Source organism: Ostrinia nubilalis, chromosome 2, assembly GCF_963855985.1.
Source record: "Ostrinia nubilalis chromosome 2, ilOstNubi1.1, whole genome shotgun sequence".
In the NCBI taxonomy this organism is placed as follows: Eukaryota; Metazoa; Arthropoda; class Insecta; order Lepidoptera; family Crambidae; genus Ostrinia; species Ostrinia nubilalis.
The window spans coordinates 12,901,220-12,915,243 of record NC_087089.1 but is presented as its reverse complement, the minus strand read 5'-3'; the positions used below and the strand labels follow the sequence as shown (position 1 = coordinate 12,915,243).

General features: G+C 41.1%; 1 protein-coding gene across 1 annotated transcript; it reads left to right on the top strand.

Moving 5' to 3' along the window:
* Positions 1-5,500: 5,500 nt before the first annotated feature.
* On the top strand, positions 5,501-13,219 carry LOC135084343 (uncharacterized). Its single transcript, XM_063979128.1, has 5 exons — positions 5,501-5,964; positions 6,922-7,899; positions 10,111-10,389; positions 10,686-10,827; positions 13,085-13,219. Exons 1-5 carry the CDS (start codon positions 5,587-5,589, stop codon positions 13,216-13,218), a joined length of 1,911 nt encoding a protein of 636 aa, XP_063835198.1. The 5' UTR covers positions 5,501-5,586; the 3' UTR covers position 13,219.
* Positions 13,220-14,024: the final 805 nt, after the last annotated feature.

Below are 14,024 nucleotides of genomic sequence, written 5' to 3'. Positions count from 1 at the left end.
ACAACTTTTTACCGTAGAACAACTGAGTAGTGAGACTTGGTTTTTTGACAAGTATTGTTTTTGATGGGTTTGTATTACAGAACGCATGTGTACCTAATGGGATAACTGTTTAAAAACACGATTAGATAAATTTTGCTCTATGGATAAAAATCTTAAAGTTACCTCTGATTTTTTAGCATTATACGACCGTGGTTTATAATAATAAATTCTATAAAATCACAATGATATCAGTATTTACCTCTTTGATTTCCTGACTTGTTTAGATTTACAAAAACTAAATATTTATTATTAACTTTTAGATAATAATTTGAATGGCGCTTACGATGTTTAGTTACGAGCTCTTTAAAAAATGGCACGCTCGTTTTCATACATTTCATTCTATTTATTTAACCTATCCATATTTATGTGCGGAAACGTCACAAAATCAGAATAAATTTTAATTTTTCCATCCCGCATCATAAAAACTAAAAAGTAAAATTTAAATAGTAAATATTTTTCACAAACAAGCTTTTGATGCTGTAAAAAGAATAAAATAAAACATAAATTCTTTCAAACCCATCAACTTATTACTTTACTCAATTTAAAGATTAAAAACTTGTCGCGGGATTTACTAGTGTAAAAAATACATTAATTACGTAACTTGATTTTGCTAAAAGTCTGATCTGAGAAAAAATCAAATAGGTAAATTATACATTATCTCTTTATTATTATGTATGATTACAATCATCCCTCAGTTTAAACAACAAAATGCTGGTCTATAAATGCATAATAAAGCCTATATGGACTTATGGGATTCAACTCGGGATCTGCCAGTAATTCCAACCTTGAAATCCTCCAAAGGTTTCAGAATAAAACACTGAGGGCAATCTCAAATTCACCATGGTTCGCTAGAAATGTAGAGATACACGAGTACTTGGAGATGCCGACAGTCAGGGAGGAGGTGAGCAAATACTGTACCAAATATAAGGAAAGGCTAAAACATCACACAAACCAACTTGCTAGAGAAATTGTGGAACAAACCCACAAGACTGAAAAGATGGCAAATATTACAGTTGGACCAAAGATGCTAGTGGCTTGGACTGAATATTGGAAGGCTGGACTAGATTGCTACGTGAATTAGTAAAAACCGAGGGAGAGAATTTACTGGAATACCCCTCCTCATGAACACAAACAAAAAAGCAAGACAAAACATCTGATTATGACCTAAGTCGATTGCAGATATAAAAAGGGAAAAAAAAAAATTATGTATGATGTCTGTCTTAGGTACGATACAACTACGGATTAAGATCGTTTAGTCGACGCAGCGTTGAAATTGTACAGATAAATGCAGTTTGCGCACTCACTACGCGACGTCAAGCAATAAAAACCTAAAATTCGAACGCCAACTTTTTGCTACAACGCTCTTAACTGCTCAACAAATCACAAGCGCGCACGCCGTGGAAAAAGTGGGCGGAGGTAACTGTCGACAGCTCGAGCAGTCTGCGACTGCGTCGACCGTCCGAATCAGTTGCAACTGCTCGAGCGGTTCGTGTATGTACGTCCATAGAAATTTGCAGTTTTCACTGTGCAGTCTCAGCTTGTAGCTGTCGACCCTGACTGCTTCAAGCGGTCCGTGTATGGTGTATTGATCTTAGGGATTGCAATCGAATATTCGAATATTCGAATTTAGATTCCAAATTAAATATTCGAATAGTAAATTAACATGTATTCGAATATTCGAATATTACAAAAATAAACAGAAAAGATAGAACGAAGACAACTTAGTGTTTGCAAATGTGGTCGGAGGCATCAATCACCAACTAAAAGAACTAGTCATTGATACAACCGACTTCATTGGTGAACACTAAGTTGTCTTGCGAAACCAAGGTTCCAAATTACCTGAAAGAGACAACTTTATTGAGCAAAGTCAGCTAACGATGTTGCAGACGGCGGACGGAAACGTCAACAAAAGCCGAGGTTCTGGGTGAGATCGAAAAGATTTATGGACAGCTACATACCTCCAAACCTCCAAGAGCTAGGTTAACGCGACACTATACCGAAGACATCCCGTATATCAGCCTATACGAGATTGATTAGGAAGGCTCTCAAACAGCTAAAGAACAACAAGGCACCGGGTGATGACGGAATAACCTGGGAGCTTCTGAACGCGGGTGGAACACTGAAACTCGTTTCGTCTTACTCTAAGGAACAACGCCAGAGGCATGGGATAGAACCGTGGTGATGCTTTTCTTAGACTATGAGAAGGCCTTTGATTCGATCGATACTCAGGCAGTGCTGCAGTCTCTTCAGCGGTGCCGTATTGACTATCGGTATATCGAGATGCTGAAATGCCTGTACAGAAACGCTACCATGTCGAGCCGAGTACAGGAGCAGAGCACGAGGGCGATTCCTCTGCAGCGAGGCGTGAGGCATAGAGATGCTATATCTCCGAAACCATTGACCGCTGCAGTGGAAGACGCTTTCAAGCTCCTTGAATGGAAAGGATTAGGCATAACCTTTCAATAGCGAATACATCACTCAGCTTCGGTTTGCTGACGATATTGTGGTCATGGCAGAATCGCTTGAAGACCTCGACACAATGCTCGAAGACCTTAATCGAGTCTCTCAACAGGCAGGCCTTCGGATGAACATGGACAAAACGAAGCTTAGGTCCAACGTCCATGTTTCGGTTGGAGCTCGATTCTCGAGACTGTTGTGCTGTGTTGACAAGTATGTCTTCCTCTGACAAACGATTCGGCTAGGTAGATTAAATTTCGAGAAAAAGGTAAATCGTCGAATCCAACTCGGCTGGGCAGCGTTCGGGAAACTATACAACATCTTTTCGTCCAAACACCTCAGTGCCTAAAGACGAAATTCTTCAATCAGTGTGTGTAACCTCTACCAGTGATGGCACACGGCTCGGAAACGTGGCCTCTTACAATATAAGTAAGCTTTATAAATAAGCTCAAAATTGCACAGCGTGCTATGCGGAGGGCTATGCTCAGTGTTTCTTTACGAGATTGAATCAGAAATGAGGAGATCCGTAAACGAACTAAAGTCGCTGACATAGCCCGACGGATTAGCAAGCTGAAGTGGCAATGGGCAGATCACATAGTACGCTGAAATGATGGCCGATGGCGCAGCAAGGTTCTGAAGTGGAGGCCACGTACCAAAAAGCGCAGCGTGGTACGTCCACCCACAAAGGTGGACCGAAAACCTCATATAGGTAGCGGGAAGGCGCTGGATACAGGCCGCTGCCAACCAGTCATTATGGAAGTCATTGGGAGAGGCCTATGTTCAGCAGTGGACGTCCTATGGCTGAAATGATGATGATGATGAGAATTTTATAACTGTTTTAAAAACTATATTGTTAAATAGTTAAAATATAATTCCTAAAGCAATAAAACATTGATAATTTAAATACTTTTTATTTTTTTGTTAAAGTATTCGAATATTCGAATAATATTCGAATATCACTGAAAAAATATTCGAATATTCGAAATAGAAAACTACCGAATATTTGCAATCTCTAATTGATCTACATCAGCAGGACCACTCATTAGTGTTCTTGTTTTTTTTAGTATCTACGCTAATGTGTACCTAAGTGAATCTTTCTGAAAACCTATACCAACTCAACTTGCCGAAACGAAAACCGAACTTGTAAGCGCTCCTGCACACGACACACACGACGCCGCCGCGCCCCTACACCACTGAGCAAGTAATGGTTCCCTACACTGTTCATACGCGCCGCTGCATGCCGCGCCGCCGCCGGCTTTACTTGGCGCGTGTGAATAGTGTAGGGGCGCGGCGACGGCGCGGTGGCGGCGTCGTGTGCAGGAGCGCTAAGTTTTTCATTAATTTATTACAAAAACAAAAAAAAATCGCTAGGTACTTATACCTAACTTACCGAAAACCTAAGTTTCTGTAAACCTACCTTACCAAAAACCTAACAACCAAGTCAGAAGGACGAGGCATACCCACTAAAAAGAAACCCGGTGTTCCGTCACTCGCCATAAGTGGGAGGAAACTGTGGGTTGCCGGACAAAGCCTTCTCTACCACAGCCCCTCCCGGCGATTTCCCGCCAACACGACGGGCCCTACAAGCGACAGTAGCAGCTGGGAGCACAGCTGTTCCCGTCCGACGGTGGTGGTGGTGACCTGTGCAATGCAGGCGGGGGCACCCCCACGCCCCCGGCCCACTGGCCATCACCGAGGAGAGGAAACTCCGTAAACATTATTTATTCGAAAATGCAACTTTCCGAACACATCAATAAGCCTGAGTTTAGGTAAACCTAAATTTCTGAAAACCCTGCTTTTCTTAAACCTATCTTCCGAAAATCAATTTACCAAAAACCTTACTTTTCATAAACTTTAAAATCTATTTTGCAATCACAACAAAATGCGAGTATCACTACTGCGGAATTTGAAACATTTAGTATGAAGTATTTATTACTTTGTAAAATGCCAGTTAAGTATGCCACCATTTTAATAAGCCTGTTAATTTAATGTGAGCAATACTAAAGTATCAAAAATTATCTGAATGAAGTTGTAGGCGCGTCATAGTTCATAGATGTTGTTGCGAGGTCCCGGGTTTGATTCTCGGTCGGGTAGACCCAACATTTTGTTTTGGGTACCTACCTACATTTCCAATGTATTCAATTTATGCTTGAAGATGAAGTCCTTTGTAGGTACATACTATAATACTGTGCCTGTTAGCAGTTTTTGTTATTACAAAATTTGCCCGCGGCTTTACCCACATGAAATTTGGTTTGTCACATACCTATCGTCATAAATTATAGCCTATGTGTTATTCTGGGTTATCCCAACTAATATTATAAATGCGAAAGTAACTCTGTCTGTCTGTCTGTCTGTCTGTCTGTTACGCTTTCCCGCTTAAACCTCGCAACCGATTTTGATGAAATTTGGCATAGAGATAGTTTGAGTCCCGGGAAAGAACATAGGATAGTTTTTATCCCGGTTTTTGAAACAGGGACGCGCGCGATAAAGTTTTTCTGTGACAGACAAAATTACACGCGGGCGAAGCCGCGGGCGGAAAGCTAGTAAACAATAATACTGTAAAGTTTCATCAAAATCCGTTCAGTAGTTTTTGCGTGAAAGAGTAACAAACATCCAGACATCCAAACTTTCGCATTTATAATATTAGTTGGATTATCATGGCAATAAATAATACAGCATCTTGACCACTCTATTAAGTCCAGTAAAAAAACACCGATCGATCGAGTTAATCTATGTCATATAACAGTTTGATCGACAACCACTGATGTAAGTAGGTAGGTAGATTAATTCGAACAAGCGTCGTTTTATTGGACACGTGAATTTATTTCAATATGAATATAGGTAGTAAGTAGGTACAGTAAGTAGTTACGGTTTAGTTAAAAATAGTCAAATTTACAAACAGTAATCAAATTAGCATGCGAACCACACACGAGAATCGAATTCGCGAATCTCCCGCATAAGTACCTATATCGTGGAGGGCATTCACCGAAAACTTCGGGGTCTCAATGCTAATTAGACACGAAGATTAGCCTGAAGCGATTCCTGAGCCGGGTCGGTGGTCAGCCAACCGCGGTCAGAACCGCGGACACGATGCGTGCCAACGGACGCGCCCGGCCCGCTTGCGTCCGCGCATCCCTGCGCCTCTGCTACCTACTCGCGATCGTACCGCTCGCAGGCTGTATCGAACACGGAGTCCCCATAGAAATCAAGATATGGGACCACGACAGGACACCCTTGTCGCAAATGGTTGACATCACGAACGAGTTCGGCTTGAAAGTGCTCGCGGAACACAACTTTTTGAACGACAACAACATAGCCTTCTCCCCGTACGGGCTGATGGGGATCCTGGTAGCGCTGTACGAGGGAGTGGACGGCGAGTCCTCGTTTCAAATTCAACGAGGGATGCATTTACCTTGGAACAGGAATGTCATGAGGATCGGCTTTCGGGACATACACCGAACATTGAAAGTGAGTCAGAAAGTCTTGTTGGTCTTGTTGAGTGGTTACGGTTTATTGCAAAAAAATATGCGCTATTCCCTTGAACCGTTTTACGAATTTTAGGAATATTAAAGTCAGCCACCCAGTAAAGGCAATTAAATGACTGGAGATGGAGACCGAAATAAAATATCTTTTGCTTACCTACATCTTTGTATCATCAATAAACAGTATGTAACGAAAGGATAATTACTTAACAAAACTAGGTGTTTACGTTAAATTTAATAACCGATTTAAAAAAAAATAAGGATTTTCTAACAAGTTTATTTTATTTCATTTATCATTTACTTAAACCTAGCTAAGTTAGAGGAGCTTTTACGCCAAAACATTTAACCTAACTCTACACAATTTTTTATCAATACAAGATCTATCGATCTATCCACCCAATATTCCGTTATGACCTACAACATCTTGTATGTAATTAATTATTGATTTGTTACATAATTATGTTTTAGTTTATACCTACTCAAGTTACTCCTTTCGGTTAATATGCCGCATAGGCGTTACTTCGGGCGGGCACTCGTGTTTAGTTATATTAATTTGTCTAATTAATGTTAATTATGTTAAGAATTTGTTTGCAGCTCTGGTAGTGCTAATATTTTGATAACAGCGTGAAGATTATTTTGTAACTCTTTTGCCTAACTAATGCATGACCCAACGCGACCGCTTTCTAGTTGGGAACAATGACAAATCAGCGATTGTTTTGATTAGGTGATCTGTAACTAAAATGCTTCAAATTATTGCGTGGAAATCGTAGGAACTACCTACAGGCGGTAGAATAGAACACTTTTAAAAATGTAATTAACGTTAAAATAATTGATTCATAAACAAAACAACAACATTTGGGCACTAATCCCATTTATTTAAGTTTAGTACATAACTTGTCATTGTTTGTTACATTTTGTTTCTACTAAAAGTTTTTTCTTTCAGACTTACTTTGTACCCGAAGAAGGATTCCTCGCAGGTTTAGCTTTAAACAACGAAAACGTTACTTTTAACGACAGTTACAAGAAAATATTGAGGTTTTACGGATTCGACTTGGACAACGATCAACTGCCCACGTTACCGCCTGGAAACGACACTGCAGCGATGACCACGACCATGAGTCCCGCAAATGGTAGTGAGAGCACTACGAATCCTATGTCAACCGACAGCCAGCCTAGCCGCGAGGATCAATCCACGACAACAACCAAAGAGGAGACAACACCTAATCCAAATGCTGAAACCATAGCCGAAGTCGATATTCGAGGACCTATGACAACCACAATGAGTCCTTCTTCTGCACCTAACGCTGAAGCCACTACACAGCCTGAGACACCTGCTACTACGCCTGCTGCGCCAACATCCTCTACTACTCAAATGATGGACACAACTACAACAATCATGACGACTGTCACAACCACGGAAACCAGTCCACCATCTACTGCTGAAATAACAACCACAACTACCGCAGCTACGGAACCAGTGGCGCCGGACACTACACCTGCTCTTACAACTTTGCCGGACGAGCCAACTGTGAACAATGAAGTTGATGCTCAAACGACCCCAGAAATAGGAACGAGTGCATCTACAGAAGTAAATGCAGCTGATACTACAATAATGACAACTATGGCTCCCTCAAGCAGCGTCCCAACTGAAACTGAAACTACTTCAGTGGCAGAATCTGAACAGACTACAACTACAATGTCGACGACGGACATGAATGATTCTGACTCTACCACACAAAATAACGAATCTTCACTAGAAACACTGCAACGTCGAAAAAAATCTATCGTAGACTTTATTTTCACAAATCCGCCTTATATTGACGACTATTTAGTTTACAGATCTTATGACGTAGGCATGGACCTGCCGATACCGAATTTTGACGATAAAATGTTCCTTGCAAATGGGCTGCGAAGTGTACAGGTTCGTTTCAAATTACCTACTTACTTTAGTTTAACCCTTTCAGACCTGAATTATTTTTTTTCACCCGATCAATTTAATTAAATTTATGCAACTAAAGTATAGTAAGATATCTAAGAAAAAAATCATGAAAAAAATCCTAGTGTTATACTTTTCGAGAAAATGCATTTTCTTTTTATGTCTACAAATGTGGCCATCCGTCCCACGTGAAAAAAAACTTAAGGATTAACAGTGTTATTGAAATAATAGAACGTACTATTTTGGAACTCTTTTTAATTAGTTTTTATAAAAAAAAAACTTTTTTTTGTCTAAATAACAAAATTAAATCTCTTCTTTCATCATCATCATGATCATCATCATCTGAACCATCCACCGCTGAACATAGGACTCCCCCAATGGTTCCCATGTTGCCCGTTTGGTAGCAGCCTGCGTCCAGAGCTTTCCTGCTACCTTTATGATGTCGTCGGTCCACCTTGTGGGTGGACGTCTCACGCTGCGTTTTCCGGTACGCGGCCTCCTCTCCAGAACCTTGCTGCTCCATCGGCCGTCAGTTCTGCGTACTATGTGCCCTGCCCATTGCCACTTCAGCTTGCAAATCCGTCGGGCTATGTCAGCGACTTTAGTTCGTTTACGGATCTCCTTATTTCTGATTCGATCTCGTAAAGAAACACCGAGCATAGCCCTATCTATAGCACGCTGTACAACTTTGAGCTTCTGTATAAGGCCTATAGTGAGAGGCCACGTTTCCAAACCATAAGTCATCACTGGTAACACATTGGTTGTACCTACACTTTAGTCTTCAGGCACTGAGGTCATCATCATCATCATCATCATCATCATTTCAGCCATAGGACGTCCCAACCGAGTTGGATTCGACGATTGACCTCTTTCTCGAAATTGGACCTACCTAGCTGAATCGTTTGTCCGAGGTAGACATACTTGTCAACAATTTCGAGGAATCGATCAATGGCTTCTCCATTCTCTTAGTTATCTGAAGATAGCACAAAATCAGATAGATTTCCGTCATCTCAGTGTTCTCAAGGCCTCTGGTAAGGACATTTTGACATTATAATAAATAAATAATCTTTAGACAATTTCACACATCGCCAGCTAGCCCCAAAGTAAGCAACTTAATGCTTGTGTTATGGGTGCTAGCTTAACGGATATACTACTTATATACTTTTTTTTTTTAAATACATACATATTATACATAGTAACACCCAGACCCGTCACAGAAATTAAAATTCATCATTTCAATTTCTGCCCGGCCGGGAATCGAACCCGGGACCTCTTGGCATAGTAGCACGTTCTGAACCACTACACCAAACGGCCGACAAGTTTATAGCCAATTATATTATCTGGACATAAAAAAAAATGATTTACATAATTATTTAATACATAAAATAAATATATTATATTATTTCTAACATAAATGTATTTCTGAACAATAAAAAAGTTGAAATAAAAATGAATTTATAATAAAACCGTTATCACTTGGAACAATTTCAAAATGCTTAGTTGCCTCCTGATGGGATCATTTGAGTACAAATCTAAAAGTCGAGATTAGTAATACAAAGACAACACAAAATACACAAATTGTATGTTCCATGTGTCCCTTGTAATAATAAATACACGCTAGTATTTATTACAGAAGATATCTGTTACTATTTCATATTTTTCCGAAATAGAATAAAGAGCTCACCTGCACAGTTCAAATCACGCTCGGGCACTGGTTGAAACTTGTCAATTAGTGCTATTATACCACGAGAGATGGCGTTAAAAGTACTGAATTAGGTAGTTTATTATGTGAACAAATGAAGACAACCATTTTAAGTTTCAAATGTACAGAGTTAAGTTTATAATTTTGATTTATATTTTATGTCTACAATTGTGGACGCCAGGTCTGAAAGGGTTAAATTAACTAGTAAGATCCTTTTGAAGACCCAACAGAAATATCTAAACCCATTAGGTTAAAATTTTCCTTTTCCTGCCTAAAATTTTATAGATGCCTCTTATCTTTATTTACCATAAATTGTTAATTTATGTAACGCTTGTACCATGAAAGGCAATTGATTAACACGCATAGGTTTATCAATGGTGTCATGTAATGGTTTGTTGTCCGCGATATTAGATTTCGCAACGAATTAAATAACAATGGGCGTAGGTGTTGCACGTAACAATAGTTCAAAGTACCATCGCTTTGTTTTCGCGCAGGTGACGTACATGCACTACGACAGTATATTGGAGCACGCGTATCTGCCTCATTTGGAAGCGTCGGCGCTCCGGCTGCCGCTGGATAGCGAGCGGTATTACCTGCTGGTGGTGCTTCCGTCGCGGCCCGGCGCAGTGCAGCTGGGCCGCCTGCTCTCGAGGATGGCGAGGGAGTCGGACCTGTCTGACGTTTACGCGGCCCTCCGCCCGCGGAGAGTGCGAGCGGTCGTGCCCAGCTTTACGGTCAAAGGACACGTCACTTTAACGACAGATTTACAAAAGGTAAAAAAATATTTCTCAAAAATGTTGTCTCTAGATAGCCATGTGGCAGTGGTTCCCGCAGGACCATCCACACAATTTTTCCATGGATGCCATAAGAAGTGACTAATGGAGAAATAAGATATCACAGGGCTCTGCCAGTGTGGAGAGTAAATCTAAATCCTCCATTTCCGCTGGTTAAATTGGATAAGGTCGTCTTCCTGCAATGGAGAATCCATCCTCAATGACCTGATGATCATTCAGAAATCGGTGGAGGCCATAGTGGCCGATTTAATGACAATATCTTTCAAATCCCACAGCTGGGCATCCGCGACGTGTTCGAGCCACGCCAGAACGACTTCACGCCCATGACGCGGCAGGCAGGCGTGTACGTCCGCAGCATCGAGCAGGCCGTCTCCGTCGCCATCAGAAAGTACCGCCCCGACGAACAAAAGAAGAACAGTAAGTCGAGATACCTACCTACCTATGTAATTAACTGCTGCTACCCAACTCAACTGGAACGAGTAGGAGCAAATTTTTAATCGACTATTTCAACTATTTGTGCAGGCCTCTACCTATGCAATTCTGCGATTCTTGCGGTTCTTGATCTTTTATCTAATCTTTAACCGCTTTTGCTCGCTGGGCGTCATAAACCGTAACCGCAATAAACAGTGGCGTATAATTTTCTTCATTTAAGTAAGTATAATAACTTCTTCTGATTCCACAATAAAACTTACGTTAATCATTGCGTTAGCGTGTGAATTGTGATAGTTAAAGCAGTTAAAAGCTCGAAATTATGTAGGTAGTAAAACAATTTTAATCGCTCGCTTTATTGCAAAATGATCTCGAATTTACGTTCGTAAACGTTTCCTTTTTTTTAGTACAAGTTCATTTACTTAAGTACAAGTACCGTGTTGTGGAACGACGGGGTTCGGAAGGCAAAACATAAAAATGGTTCCGGTGCGAACGATTTAATTGCTCCTCGAGTGGGCAGCCGGTGCCGAGGGCCGAGGGGCGTGCGGTCACGGGCCGCCGCCTCTGCCGGGCACCTGGTTCTCCGATGACATTGCTGATGATGCGCTCCCAAATCATCACAAATTGATTTTGCACAATTAATTAAATTGACAACCGTGAAGGACTCGGCAACGCGCGTTATTAAGCAAACAACCGCTCTACATGAATATGAACGAGAGGTATCATTAGGCAGGCTACGGAAATAATGAAGGTAGGTAATGACAAAACGTTTACAATCGGTGGACTCACTGCACTTTTATGCAACTCTGCTTTTATTACTTCCAATAAAAATGAGTATTTTATGTAGGATAGGAATTTATTTGAATGGGTCTGCTAGCGAAAATAAGTCTCAACATTCTTAAATAGGTATGTATTTGAATTTCATGCTGCATGACAGTATGTGATTAAATATATCCTCGCGGACGCGGAACTCGCTCCGGAAGTCCAAATTCCGCTTTACCTCCCAATGAAGAGATGCCATGAGGCGTGCACAATGCACATAGACAGGCGTGTAGCTGTGCCTAATTTGGCGCGAAGGCAGGCGCCCATCAAGTGCCACAATTTTCCAGTGCAGCTGATGAGATAATCGTTGCCGAAAGAGTGCAAAACTAAAGTGCTAAGTTGAGTGCACGCCTCGGAGCGCCCATTGTCTCGCGCGGAGGTGGCGCAAGCGGTGACACGCGCATTTGCATCTATTGATGCGCGCGCAGCTCTTTCGCTCTAGGTATCATTAAATGCACTAATAGACCCGCAGTTTCATTCAATATTGACCTTTATTACCACTTCAGCCCATGGCTACCACCGCCATTACGCTGAAATGTTATTATGCCTACTTATACCGACGACCTAAATGCCTAATCGTGAGATGAAAATGATCATCCGTAGATACTAATTTTCAATTACATAAATGAGTGTAACTGGGAAATTACTGTATGATTGTTTCCTGTTGCTACAGTTGGTTTATTTTGTTTCGTCCATTATAAGATAAGCATCGGCTACCACATCACATATTATTGCAACTCAAGGGCGTTTTTGTTGAATATATCAGTTATGTATCTATCGTTACTTGCTCCCAAAACATATACGTCCGTATTCACAAACATTACTATGAGGTCTCACAACGCGCGTGGACTCACAGGGTTACACATGAAGCAATCACAGAGCTCTTAGATTTTCTGCTTCACATTTTTAAGCAATGTATCGTTTGTGAATACGGGCGTTAATGGCCAAGTTTGTCCCACATTAGTACATTAAACCGCCTCTGTGGTCTAGTCTAGTGGTTAGACCACCTGCTCCAGACGCAGAGGTCCCGGGTTCGATTCCCAGTGGGGGGCAGAATTTTCTGTTCGGTTTGGTTGGTCCAAGTCCGCCTGACTAGCTACCACCATCTTACCTAAGTAATGTCGCCATAACAACAATGTTAACAGCATTGTTGACATTGTTGTGTTTCGGCAGTTAGAGGTAAGATAGCCAGTTCCTCTGTGGTTGAGGATTCCGAGTAAAGCTCGCTTCCACCTTCGGCCTGATCATCACTTACCATCAGGTGATATACAGGCCAAGAGCTTCCTCGTTGTGGATTAAAAAAGGACAAAACAGTGGTCACTAGATTAAAAAACCGCACTTACTAAAAGTGGCAGACTTAATGCCAGTCGCTATTCTTTAGAGTCAACCATAGGGCAGAGATAATTTATTGTTCAATTTGCAGGGTACGTGACGAACCGGCAGCCAGTGACGTTCACCGCGACATACCCCTTCCTTTACTTCGTGATGGACGCCAGTATACACGTCGCGCTTATGGCGGGGAAAATGGTGGACCCGCTCAATACAAGGATATTATAGATTTAGTCGTTTTATTTCTTATCTTTCCGCCCTTTTCCGCTTAAGTTAACTGGGCAAGCGACTTCATAGGATACCTTTAAGTACCGCGTACCGCGCTGGTCGTAAGCATAAGCTAGCGATAAAGAAAATGGGAAATCTTTTGCAAATGGTGACTATGGCGAATAAATAATGAAATATTATGCTGGTATATTGACCATTAAAGATTTCCTTTCGAGGTATTTACTTAACGAATTATTTTAGAGGCGACTCGCAGACACAGTACACCCAGACGGTACGCCATTTAATAACTCGTTCTTGATTTTGAAAAAAGATATGGAGGTGGCCACAGACTCAGACTGCACTACTTTTTACCCGACTACTTAAAAAAGGAGGGTAATGTTTAGTGTAGTACAACACAGGGTCAGCTAGTAAAATAAATAAATTCGAAAAGGATTGTTGCATCACGACACGACAGATTCGAATGCCCAAAACTTAAGGAAATACAGGGTTTCCTCTTATTTAAGAGGAGGTCGTTTCTGAACTTGGACATCGAAAAAAAAAAAAAAAAAGCGCGGGAAACGTGAGCGTGACGGGCGCGTTTTTTATTGCTAATTTTAAAAACTTTTTATTTACTGATATTACGTGATCAGAAGGGTTTATTTATTTAAATATTACTTATTTCTAGTGTGTGTATATATAGTTTGTGTAGTTTGCTGATATTTAGGTAAGTTTTTTGATATTTTTTTCAACATGAACGAGCCCCCCGATCCTTCGGGGGGTTTCGTCCCTCCGCCAGCCAGTTTTGTTACTGTATCGTCTGAAAAGGA

Coding starts and splice junctions, on each gene's coding strand:
- LOC135084343 (XM_063979128.1), top strand. CDS start 5,587: ATGCGTGCCAACGGACGCGCCCGGCCCGCTTGCGTCCGCGCATCCCTG. Junction 5,965..6,921: donor ACATACACCGAACATTGAAA/GTGAGTCAGAAA, acceptor TTTTTCTTTCAG/ACTTACTTTGTACCCGAAGA. Junction 10,390..10,685: donor TAACGACAGATTTACAAAAG/GTAAAAAAATAT, acceptor CAAATCCCACAG/CTGGGCATCCGCGACGTGTT.